This window comes from Amborella trichopoda, chromosome 13 (genome assembly GCF_054954075.1).
Source record: "Amborella trichopoda isolate Santa Cruz 75 chromosome 13, AtrichopodaSantaCruz75HAP2 v2.0, whole genome shotgun sequence".
In the NCBI taxonomy this organism is placed as follows: Eukaryota; Viridiplantae; Streptophyta; class Magnoliopsida; order Amborellales; family Amborellaceae; genus Amborella; species Amborella trichopoda.
Genome location: NC_142348.1, coordinates 35,228,649 through 35,241,902, shown reverse-complemented (window position 1 = coordinate 35,241,902; position 13,254 = coordinate 35,228,649). Strand labels below are relative to the sequence as shown.

General features: G+C 36.0%; 1 protein-coding gene across 1 annotated transcript; it reads right to left on the bottom strand.

Annotated features, from left to right (window-relative positions):
* Window positions 1–859: 859 nt before the first annotated feature.
* LOC18446279 (small ribosomal subunit protein uS17z) lies at window positions 860–11,724 on the bottom strand. Its single transcript, XM_011629545.3, has 6 exons — window positions 11,593–11,724; window positions 6,975–7,015; window positions 6,768–6,868; window positions 3,914–4,058; window positions 3,739–3,828; window positions 860–1,232 (listed from the first exon to the last, which is right to left on the bottom strand). Exons 1-6 carry the CDS (start codon window positions 11,602–11,604, stop codon window positions 1,139–1,141), a joined length of 483 nt encoding a protein of 160 aa, XP_011627847.1. The 5' UTR covers window positions 11,605–11,724; the 3' UTR covers window positions 860–1,138.
* Between the last annotated feature and the right edge of the window lie 1,530 nt (window positions 11,725–13,254).

The window sequence follows — 13,254 nt, the reverse complement described above, 5'->3', positions numbered from 1 at the left end:
GTTTCGCCTCTCTCTATCTCTTTCATGTCAAATTTTGCAGGACCTTTGTGGTGTTGGAACTTACTCATCACTGGCTCTTACCTGTATTATACATTTCAGGGTTCAAGTACACTTGGGCTTTTTTTATTTTTTCAATTGTTAACTTGGGGCCTATTAGAGTAGAACAAAAAAAACCAAGATGTCTCGTCATCGTATCCAACCCACCTTAAAAGAATAAAAAGAACAAAAAAAAAAAAAAAAACTGACTCCTCACAAATCCCTTCAAATTTTGAAACCTCATCGCCACAAGATATCTCATCCTTGACTATTATGAGTGCTAAAAATAATAATTTCAAGCCTGAAAATAGTACATATCGTTCTTTATCTAGACCATTCCTTTGAAGTGTTCGTTAATCCGCATTGTCCACCTAAATTTTTTAACAAATTTCATAATCGATGATGAAAATAATGCTTAAAGCCCATTAAAGTTTCCCCGTGCCTGGAATGGTTTCACGAGGTTTTGAGGCGAGGCGTTATTTCCTTTCCTAAAGGATTAGCTACGGAAACCACATCCTTAATTAACCCACAAGGCCTATGGGCGGTGGGTTCTGGTTTCAATAACCATTGAATCACCAACCTATTTCATCCCATGCCCCACAAAAGAATGGGAAAAAAAAAAAAAAACTCCCTATATTTTTCATATTTTCTTTTGTGTTCGTTTAACAATCTAGACTTAGGAATCACCCAGACAAGTCTGAATCGTCTAATCTGAGGCAATCAATTCGGGATCTGATTCGGATTTTTAAAACCCTGATCATCATGATTGATTTTATATGTGAAGCTTTCACACAAAAGATATTCTCCATATGGAATACCATGCTCAAAAAGACAATCTCGGGTAAAATTTCCATATAAAAGAGCAGCTGAAAGCACCAACAAACTGCTCTATAAAATATCAAGTAAAACCACCAATAGGAAAAATGATCAAGACTACAGTTCCAACTCCCAAGACCACCAACAGGAAAAATGCACGAAGAACCCAGTTGCCAACTCCCAAGAAACTCCAGTAAACCTCATTCTATGCTAATCATGTGTCCAAAAATAAAAGAGTTCGCAATATTCCTAATCAGAAATAAACGCGACAGCAATCAAGGAAAACCTAGATGGGTGCAAAGGCCTTCTTGCCACCACTGCCCGAGGAACCTGCTGGAATAACCTTCAGGACGTTAAACCTCACAGTCTTTGACAAGGGCCTGCACAAAACAAGGCAAATAAACCACGAACCCCATCAAGACCTCAATCAAAAGATAACAAATAACCCAAACCAGCACAAATGACACACACAGAAACACCGCAAGTTTGAAAGAGGAAGTTCTGAGAACTGAACTGCCAAAAAGGAAGAGTTTTCAAACTATAACAATGCTTGACGTCCAAGAATGACTGGTCAAGGATTAACTACACTCTGTATCCATGATTCTACCTCGACAAAGACTTCAACATTGGATCATGTTTCTATATGCTTCTTTTTTGAGAAAGAAAGCGAAATAGAGGGCTTTACAATTATATGTTAAGACAAGCATACTGGTGATATGCTGATGTTGTCTTGTCCAAGACTAAGCAGAATAAGCTGAACTCCACCCTCAGAAAAGCTCCTCCAACTACAAATTTGGACAGGAATCGGAGATACCAATACTGCTACTCTAAAGCCTTCAACAAATTGTCAATCATTGAAGAGAGTGAACAGAACCCAACTAAATTGGGCTTAAGATTTTGGCTGCTTTCAAATCAAGCCCTTGATGTGTTGGGAATGATTGAAACTGAATCATCTCTTTCAAGATACAGAGGAAAAACAACCAAAGATGGAAAAGAACCCCCTCCAAAATCAACTTTGCCGGCCAACAAGCAAACGTATAATATTTTCAACTGCCAACTCCTTAGAATCTAGTCCATAACTTCATAGTGGAATCTCTTTCACCCTCTCTATGTAAGGCCAGAGAAATTTCCATAAAACAGGTAATAGCAATCATTTAAAAAAAACAGCTTGGTAACCTAGATCGGTGGTCCGGATGGCAAGATCCAACCTTAAACAAAATTCAAAAAATCATTAAAATTTCTTAAAAATCTAGCTGATTAGATTTCTAAGAAAAAAGTAGTATTGCATTATGATTTTTCATTATTTGAACAAAAATACATAAATACTATGAATCCATGCGAGAGAGAGACAGAGAAAGCTTTTAAGAGGAGATTTTTATGTGCGAGAGAGAGAGAGAGAGAGATTTTATGTGCGAGAGAGAGAGAGAGAGAGATTTTAAAGGAGATAACTTTAATTTTTAAGTTTTTATGAAGGATGGAAAATATAAATTTTAATTTTAAAAGAGAGCTTTAAATTAGGAAAGCATGGAATATTTAGGTGATAAAACCCAACAAACAAACAAAAAATTGGAATTGCAGTATCCACATAATACACAAAAGGAGAAAATTGTGAAGAAAAATTATTGATTACAAAATGCAATTAGACCATGACAACACATTTCAGAGAAAATTATTTAGGTAACAGGTTAAACAAACACATCAAAGTATATGCCAAGAAAATGACAATTGCACATAACAATGCTACAAAAATTGTTGATTTCCAATTCTGTATATGGTAGTACACTTTAAGGAGATCACTTTTCGAGAGAGAGAGAGCTTAAAATAGATCCCTCTAAAAATAGATAATTCTTCGTGGTCTGTAATTTTACGTAACCTTTTTTCCCTACCAATTTTCAACTTTGATTTAGTTTATGTGGAAATCAATGAAGAGCAAGATTATTTCACACACTCAAGTCTTGGACAATTTCACAAATAAGAGCAAGAAGAGACCAACTCATTTAACCTCCCAAAGGAAAACCAACTTGTTGAAGACGTTACCAAAAGGGTATGTTTGAAATAAGGCCAGCCTTATAAATATTGTGTTTTATCCCTGTTGACTCTATTGTAATTAGTTTGGTTTAGTCCCACATTGGGCACCTGCTTTCTGTTTTGGGAGGCCGAGAACTATATAAGGAGGCAAGGAGGTAGAGTGTCCAGCTTGCTCGATCACCTGCTTTCTGTTTTGGGAGGCCGAGAACTATAAAAAGAGGCAAGGGGTAAAGTGTCCAGCTGCTCCCTTTATCGGGTTGAGCATGGGGTTGCCCCCTTTATTGGGTTGCGCATGGGATTGCTCATTCACATTAAACATGTGGACCCCAGTGAAGGGAAAAAAAATTGAAGAAATAAAAAAAATGCAATAAAGATGTGGGGCCCGGTAAATAAAATAATTTGAAGAAATTAAAAAAGCATAGGAAAACAGAAAACATCATAGGAACCGGGCAGTTCCCGATGGAACCAAACAGTCCCCAATGAAACCGGCCACAACCAGCCGGCTCAAGGGGGGAACTAGCCGGTTCTTGATATTTAGCAGGATCGGTATCGGCCTGGCCGATTCCCGATCCGGATCGGCTGGTTCCAATCCGGATCACCAATTTTTAAAACATGGCATAACAGAGAGAGAGCATAAAATAGAAATCATAAACAACAGGAAGAGAGAGAGAGATAAAACTCTGTTTGAAAATCCAAAATAAAAAGTGAAAAAGACGAGCAAAACATGCACATAAACTGAGTCAAGCCCCACGCTACTTGACCTGACTTGGCTCAAAGTTTTAGACTCATTCACAAGTTTGCCTCTTAACCCGGTGACAGCATGCATTCATGAAATAAAGAGAATGAATAGATGAGTACCTGCATTGACCAATCACGACATGGTCACCTTCCTTGACACGAAAGCAAGGTGAAATATGTGCTGGTATGTTAGAGTGCCTCTTCTCATATCTGACCAATAGTAAAGTTTTGATATCAATACAACAATTCTCAGGCATACGATGCATGACAGAAATATGGTATTATCATCTCTTGCCTTTGGTATTTCTTCACAAAGTGAAGATAATCTCTGCGCACGATTATGGTTCTTGTCATTTTAGCACTGTAGCATGTTCCTGTCAAAATACGCCCCCTGATAGAAACATTGCCAGAAAAAGGGCATTTCTTGTCAATGTACGTTCCTGAAAGCCAAAGCACAGATGTCAAAAACAAAATTGTGTTGTGCTTCCATGCAACAGTAATAAATGAAAATGAGAACAATATACAATCGTTAAGCAGGCTTACAGATTCATTCAAAATTACTGCAATTTCAGAACAATGAGTCGCACCAATAGCTACAAAACTAAAAATTCAGGAATACACCCACATGACCCCGTGGACAAATGCACACACCACAGACAAATAGAAACACTAATCAAAAACAAAAAATACTATGGATTCAACCGAAATCCCTGAGAGTTTGACTAAATCCAGAATATCATTATCATGGTGAAGATTTAGATGTATTGTTTATTATCACTGGGGATATGGCCCTTAATAGAGCACAATGATGAACCAGGATTCATGTAGCCGATCCCAATTAGTAGGGAAAAGGCTTTGACGATATCAATAGTATAACAGAAAACAATAGTTACACCTAGAAGAAATGATAGTCCAAAATTTTCTAATCTTAAGGGCTAAATCCCTAAATTTCTATATTTGGAAATACGCCTGCAGTCAGTTACATTAGACATGTTATGCTCCTCTAGATGCATGAGCACAGAAACTTGCTATGCCACATTATAGCTTGCTAAAGGACTTGCAACATTCAGATGACTCATTGGGACAAGATTCACCCTTTGACTCAAGAAATCTATGAGTCACATCAGTAATTCAGACAGGAAACATGGTTGAATCAATCCAAGCCACATGACTCAAGCCAAAATTGAGCTGCTTCTTAAATGACAAAACAAGAAACTATGATAATTTAAGATACCAAGCCATGTAAGCTTGTGAGAGGACCCAATGACAATACCACCCCTGGCCCACCCACTCACGCATACATGCACACACACACACACCAAAAAAAAATGTAAACTGATCAAAGCATGAAAACTGTTATACCAAAGCATCAAGTAGTTAACTATAATATAATAGTGGTCCAGCACAAAAGTTAGGAGAATGAATTCTCTGCTTCACCTACTCTGGTAGTTTTGGATGATAACTTGGGTTTGTTTCTTCACTGGCAACAAACAGTACCACTATTTTCTTAATTGTTAGTAAGCATTCTAATAATTTACATCACTGTAAACTCAAATTTAATTATATTTTATAATATTTAAGCAACTAATTTCAAATTATTGAACTCTACAACAGTAATGATGTGGCATCCAGTGAACTAATACAAAAGTACACAAATGAGTCGTCTAACTTCTATAAAAAAAAAGGGTGATTTAGCCATTGGCTTTAAGCAGCAAAATCCAATAAATACGGAACACTTGCATTTATCAAAGAGGTAAAAAAGTAAATTCCCTGGAGATGAAATAATTGAATAATAATCTCCAGTTGGCCAATTAAAATACAGAGGCTTTGCTTTTCTGGCTTTTACTCTACCTGTATTTATTTTTGCATATTTGTGATGTTCCTATAATGCCTACCTTTTTTTTTTGAGTAAATCCTATAATGCTTACTATTGGTAAAGTGCTTATTGCATTTTATCCTATATGAAGTAGAGAGACTGCCCAAACATGATTCAACCATTCATCTTAGTGAAAGTCAAAGCTTCATGGCAACCAAGTCAGGTGACAGGAAAAACAAAACTACCAAGCCTGAGATGATGTCCACCACCAAATCAAATGGAGACCCATATATCATTAATTATCAAAATCAAGTACAACACTTAGATATCTAAATCCAGCAGAACACCTTGCATTGTGGCCCTCTCTATATCGTAGCATGACTTATTTATCCCAATCCAGTAACATACTGTTGATCATGGGTTCATAGCTTCTCTGCGAATGACTGCACATTAGTTACTATAGTCCAGCAGAAAAAAACCAGAACACAGGGTTGGCTGTGAAAAATTTTCTTTCAACTTTATCTTCTGTTTTTTTGCGGGTTGTATACTATGCCAGCATTTGGACCTCCGAAGGTTTGCTAAAACTTCCCAACCATCAGATGCTAATAATGGACTGATTGATGTGGTTCAGAGAAAGGACAAATTGCAAACTTTCCATGTTGACATTGAACGGTTGGTGAGCTGATCCCAGCTGCCACTCATGGAGTAACATGATAATGACATCAAATATTTCAGGGAAGACATGAATGAAGCAAATTCAAACAAAAAAGTTTTAAGAAAATCTAATAAAAGGAAAAGAGATGGCAATAAGATCATTTGCCCTCTACATGCAAATAGAAATCAGGCTAGGAAAGTGTAGGGATCGCAATTCCCAAATGCTAGTACAGAATACTTTCCCTTTTGAAATGCTCTTCGAAAAAATATTTATTTTGGTTTGTACATATCATTACCTAGTATATTATTATCCTAACTTAGTTCTTTTTTGGTGTACAATTTTCTACGACTTGTATGAACTTAAAACCGGAGATATTCATCCGTCCCACAATTATCCTTGTTTACTTATCACATTTGACGATTTTGATCTACTTCCTTTTTATCATAAACATAATATTCTATTATTTGTTGTACCCAGCTTGGACCAATTGAAGTTGGGGTAGAACCATTCCCTGTTTAGCTTCAACAGTTCCAAATTCAACTTGACCCTAACAATTTGAACCCCAAATGACACCAAAGCGATTTGTTTTCATCTCAGTACTGATGCTACAAGCAAATTACAAGTATCATTCACCAGCAAGCCATAAGAATGAAAGAATGAAAAGGACAAAGAAATCACCTTCAATGGCCTCTCTTGGTGTCTTGAAACCAAGTCCAATGTTTTTCCAAAACCTGTTTCCACCCTTCCCGGGTCTCTTACCCTTGCCAGATTTCTTAGAACTGTTACAATTGACCACCACAAGTATGATTTGAATATGAATAGCACGTGCATATAAGTGCCTGTCTGCATGTATATGCATGTAAATACCAAGTGAAAGTGTATTACCTTTGGAAAACTTTGGGTTGCTTCAAAAATGCTTTCTCTGTCTGCATAGACAACCCAAAAAAAAAAATCAACCTACAAATCAGCTTCCTATTTTGATGCAACAATCATGCAAAAGTACACAGAAGATGCCACCATATCACTCAAAAGACTGTTAATTGATATTCTATGCAAAATAATTACAGATGTGTCTGCGATCGTGAAACAAGAAATGAGTTTCTAACCATCAAACTTCAATATCTACATAACAAAAATGATAGCAAGCAACAGATAAATTTTGAATTGTCTTATTGATTAATCATATCATAAGTCATAGTGGAAGTAATATTGCAGACTGCGTATTCAAATAGTAATCCAACTTATCGAACAAGTTCAATGTAAAAAATAAATCTACACTTAACGTGTGCGGGTATGATGTGGGGTCATACTCATTCTGCTGGATTGGATTATGTGGGAGAGAGAACGGAGAGAGAGTATAGTTCCAAAGTGAAGATTAAGTAAATATTAAACTTTTACACTGCAGGTATGATGTGGGGGTATTACTCATTCTGCTGGATTGGTTTATGTGGGAGGGAGAATAGAAAGAGAGTAGAGTTCCAGTGAAGATGAAGTAAATATTAAACTTTTACACAATTGAAGTGCCTCCTCACATGATTACCAGAGTGTATCCAGTATGTAAGACAATCAGTAATTATAAGCAACGATGACTGGTTCCTCCCACCATCGAAGTCTCTGTAGTCATCTCTGACCCTCACCATTTGCCTTTTTGGTTGCATGTTTTTGCCACAACCTGACTGTGTGAGTTCATGCCTGGGTATAAACCCTAGCTACTCTGTTGCATGACTATAAACCCTAGCTACTCTGTTGCATGACTATAAACCCTAGCTACTCTGTGTGTAGAAAAGAAAGGGAAGAAGAGAATGGAATCTAATCACTACGAGACAATTGCAAACATGGAACAATGGAAACAAGGTTGCACGATTTGATGCACTACATACACCGATATACGTTATCATACTGTCTCCCAAAATATTAAAATAAACCTTACAAGTATATATGATTGGTCACGTAGGAATCAATGCGAGCAATCTATTGCAAATGACTATGAGCCCAGAGAGCATAAGTCAACACTTAATGCCTTTCAAGAAGAAAAACGAATCCCAATTGCCATCTAGATGCACAAGGTTAAGGAGCCAGTGAAAAAAAGTTTGGCCACCTAGACGCTTAGGTAATCCAGGCCCTCCTCACATCCCCACTCCCTCCCACGCCACACTGAATCCACCTACTCCTCACTCCCACCGTGACTCTCCTTGGGTGCCCACCCAAAAATATAACACCCCAACCCCAAGCTTTAAGGCTGCCTTCGCTGAATCTGCCTTTTAGAACATTCTAAGGAGCACATATGTAGACCAAAACAACTATGAAAAAGGAAAAGTTTGCCAAGAAGTTCCCTCAAGTCCCCCGACTCTTAAGAGATAGATCCAAGTCAATACTCAAATTGAATGGTTTGTTGATAGAAGCAATAGAAAACCAAAAGCGTGTATGTATGGACTTGTTTGACAAACTTAAGAACTACATATACGACTCCAAATTTTCCTAGTAACACTGTAGCCCATCAAATGTCATTCGACCACATCAAACCAGAAGTAATCACTAAAATTGATATAAAACCATCGACATGGACCCAAGGGTACATTGCCAACTTTGCAAAAGAGCCCATTCTTCAGACATCAAATGACACTCAAACAACCAAATGCGTCATGAACAGAACTGGTAAAATCAAATTACTCGATCAAACAAATTTTACTGAAGCATCACTGGCACATGCCTAAGAAACGATCCAAAACTCATTATCAGGAATTGTTGTTTGGAATGACACAAAAGCAAGAAAAGAAATTCAGTGACAACATTCTCTGGTTTTCTACATCAAGACATGAGTAGATAGCTCAAATTACCAATCATGGAATTGGCTTGTCTTGAACCTTAGGGGAGCATTATAATCTAGTATAACTTTGGATCCTATTGGCGATCATTTAACCAATCTACAAGGACCATATTCCCCTGCCAACAATGGTGATTCTTTGATATCCCTAGACAACTTCTCCTCAGAATTAAGTGCCTTGCAGCTCCAACATGCGCATTCACTCCTGCTCTGCCCTCAAATATGACATGGGTGCGCATTCACTCCTGCTCTGCCCTCAAAATATGATAGGGGCATGAGACATCAAAAACACAGAGAAGGGAAGAAAACTACAAACAAACTAGTTCAACCCAAAACCAGTACTGCCACGGATAAAGAAGGGCTTCTGTGAACAAGTCTTACGGTTCAACCTCTAAATAAACAAGAAGTTGGAAAAACCAGTGAGCAGTCTAATCAGCTCTTTCAAAGAAAGTTCTTGGTCACTATCAGATTCCTCACCATCACAAAACACAAAGGATAAACATATAGGAGTGATAGATGAGACAGGATTCCACAGATCAACAAAATAAGAAAGCAGATTTTGAACTAGAAGAAAGTTGTTGCTTCAATTTCACAGAAGGAAAGGGCAAAGAGATTAAAAGGTGATTACAACTTATCAAGCTTCTCTATCAATGTTCAAAAATACAATCCAGGCAAGGTACTAGGCCCCTGCCCGTGCTGAGTTACTCAGGTGACTGAGCTCAGACTTGGCCAAGTCATGCCCGAACCAAGGAAAAGCCAAAAAGGCCTCCCAAAAAAAGGGAAAAATCCATAAAAATAATAGTAAAAACCTAAAAAAAATGCAAAATAAAGAAGTATAGAAACCATGAAATATGAAAAATTGATGTCGTTAGCTCAAAAAAATTTAAAAAAGACATATATACACAATAGAAAAATCAGAAAACTACAGAATAAGTACATAGTTATAGAAAAAAACTAATTATACATCAAAACTTATTGATTCAGTAGAAAAAAAAATCATAGACATGCATTTTAATTGAAAAATAAAATTCACCCAAAATTTTGAGGCTGATCTCCCAATCTCCCGATCTCCAGCCCGTGCGAAGCAATGCCTCCAATCCTTGTGAAATCTTCCTTATACTTCTTGAATCGAAAACCCCCAACCAATTTTGAGTTTCGAATTATGATCTAGGAGATCTGTGCTCTTGAAATTTTGGATGAATAATAAATCCGAATGTTAAATCTATCAAAATCGAGATATTGTTTTTTTCACTTTGAGAGAATAAAATGCCTATGTTTTGAGCAATAAACTAAAAATATGTTGGGATTCAAAGTTTTCAAGGATCGACTAAGCATGCAAAGAAATCACAAATTTTCAAATTCAGGTAAACCCATACCTGAAACTTAAGTTCTCAAAAAACTCTGAAATCTTGATTTTTTTCTCTGGAATTCAATGTTTCTAATGTGTTGATCAAGCAAAATTCTAGTACGAGTCTGTAAAAAATGAGTCAAGGACAGTTTGTACAGTACTCACTCCTCATGCAAGTGTAGTACGAGTCTGTAAAAACGAGTCAATGACAGTTTGTAAAGTACTCACCCAAGTACGGTACTGGCTACCATGTTCCGGCTTCGGCAAGCTGCCGAGGGCAAGTGACTCGCCCAAGACTGAGCTGAGTCGGGCGAGTCTTTGAACACTGTTCTCAGAAATAAAAGCTGAATGCATTATTAAATTTCATGTTTCGTTAAGAAAAAATAAACACCTTTTCAGAACTATTATACTTAAACATCACCAAAAGATCGACTTAAATGAAAAAGGATGCTATTTCTGAACCAAAATGATGACTTTTCTCAAGAATACCTCAAGAAAAACATGATTTTGTTTTTATGGGGGATAAATTGAAACATAAGTTTAGAGGATAACCATATTACATCACAAAACAAAATTCCTTGTTGAAAAATGAGATTAGTTTTGAAAAAAAATTTCATGAGATGAGCATGCAAAACAAACCTTCGCATGGCAGCAATATAGTATTTTATTTCAAAAGCAATTTAAATGTCAAACAGATAAACGTTGCTGCTATTCCATTAAATTTTTTACAGGCGTTCATAATGAGCACTACAAGTTGGGTTTTATTTTTTAAAAGAAGGTAGCTTTCTTTCATGAATATTTGCTCTTGCAAGCATCATCGTATAAGACTATAAGGAACATTTCCAAATCCCAAATACCTCAAATTTTCAAGATAACATATTACTTATGCAAGAACTTTTCAGAAGAACAAGAAATGGAGCCACCGTTAATAGTTAGAGCCATCTCACAAGAAAATAAAAGCCTTCCACTGCAAAAATTAACAATCAATGGCCTCACAGAAAAAACACATTGCCTGGAACCAATGCAATAGATCTATGCCTAATGGCTTCATGGGTGGCATCAAATTATAGGAATGCAAATAAAGCAAGGAATAACAAATTACAAGAGTCTCCATCAAGTTTAGCAATCAGCACACTCAAAATGAAAACTCATACACATATGTGATCCAAACAACAATATTAATTACTACTCATACATGCTCTACGGTAAATGAGAGCAATATGTACTGCAAAAGAAGGCGACATACAAATCACAGTAGAGAGAGAAACACAGAGGCATAGTGAGAGACATAAACATGGAAGACGATAAAGAAGTAAGAGAAGAGAGGTGACCTGCTCAGCCATGGTGTGGAATTTGAGAGGAAATTTGCAGACTGCCCTCCGCCGCGGCTTTCCTTGCCTTCTCCCTCTCTGGCTCTAAAACACGCTCCAAAAACCTAATTCCCAGGGGCTCATCAACCCGCGTCCGTTGAGGTAAATAACGGGAGGGCATATCATGAGCTTGTTTAATATTGGTACAATATGGTCACAATCCATTGCCGTTAGATGCACGATTGGATAGTCGTAAAGAGTTGTTGACTGCATTCGAACTCTACTAAGTATTTTCTGAAACTTATCTTATTTTCTGAAACTTATCGTACGAGTACGGTGTACGCTCCGCACGCGATTTGAACCATCCTTTCAAGAAATTTAACGAGTTTATCTAAATGAAGAAAATATGGTTTTAGAGAAAAAAATCAAAATAATATTAGTCGAAAAAATCCATACCTAAATTCTCACTTCTCTTTATTTTAATGAAATAGTTTATATGAAGCAACAGCTCTAAACAAATAAATTAGCACCCACCTCGAAAATTTCATTAGAAGATGTTTTGATATCCAAATATCCTCGAATTGATCATCCCGACATCAAGATGTGGACATGAGAAAAAAATGGATTTCGAGTTTTGGAAATAGTGCATTTCGTAACACATTTTTTGACCATCAATTTTCAAGATTTTTAAGTTTTCATAGATCTGTTCAATCTACATTGTTTATTTTTTTAGCTTTAAATTTTATAATTAAAAATAATATATAAAGCAATGATCAAATGCAACGGTTGTATCATAGTATAATGCAACGACACTTATACAAAACTATGTTTGTGGTATTTGTATGACCCCAAATTTTGAACATACACTCTCCTCATCTCAATAATCAATCCCCCCAAAAAAAAAAGGTTCAATTTGAACCCTAGATATGATCAAAATGAGTCATCTCCAAAAACGAATCTATACCATTCATTTTGTGAATTTCAAGATCTTAGCCTTTATAAACTCAAAATCATTTTTTTCTTTTTTAACATTGTTCATCTAATGATAATAAAGCCATCCAAATAAATTGGAAATGAAAAAAATCTTCTAAAGTCTAGATCTAAGCATCTCGCCAAAATGAACGGCTTATGTTAATTGGGTTAAAAAAATATTTTCTAGATTGTATTTTCAATTTTTTCTTTTTTTGTGATTATTCATTAGAATGAAAATAGTATATATTTCAAATTTTGGATTAAACAAGTAACTATAAGATAGTTTTTTAAGGTTGTTGCATCATATTACTATACAATGGTTGCATGAAATCATTACCTATATATATATATATATATATATATATATATATATATATATATAAGGTTTCTATGTTTCCCCTACAGCATAGAAGTTCTATCCTCTCCTATCATCTAGCCATCCAATTTTAATTAAGAGAGCCACTCACCGTTTGATCTTAAATTCGACGTTTCAAAATATTTTATTTTTAATTTTTTTATACCAATTGTATGAATATAAAATTTGGTACATGTCATCTTCTCATTGGGGCGCACCTATAAAAAATATTAAAAATAATTTTTCGATAAAATATAATGATCAAATTACCCCTTGAATCTTTCAGGGGTTTTTTGGTCATTTTATTTTATTGAAAATATTTTTCTTATATTTTTCGCTAGTGCGAGTTTAATAGA

What these genes read in the sequence shown, in the direction of transcription:
- LOC18446279 (XM_011629545.3), bottom strand. An exon ending in ACCAAGAGAGGCCATTGAAG is followed by an intron (nt 4,059 to 6,767) that starts GTGATTTCTTTG and finishes TTTGGCTTTCAG; the next exon opens with GAACGTACATTGACAAGAAA. An exon ending in GTCGTGATTGGTCAATGCAG is followed by an intron (nt 1,233 to 3,738) that starts GTACTCATCTAT and finishes TGTTTTGTGCAG; the next exon opens with GCCCTTGTCAAAGACTGTGA.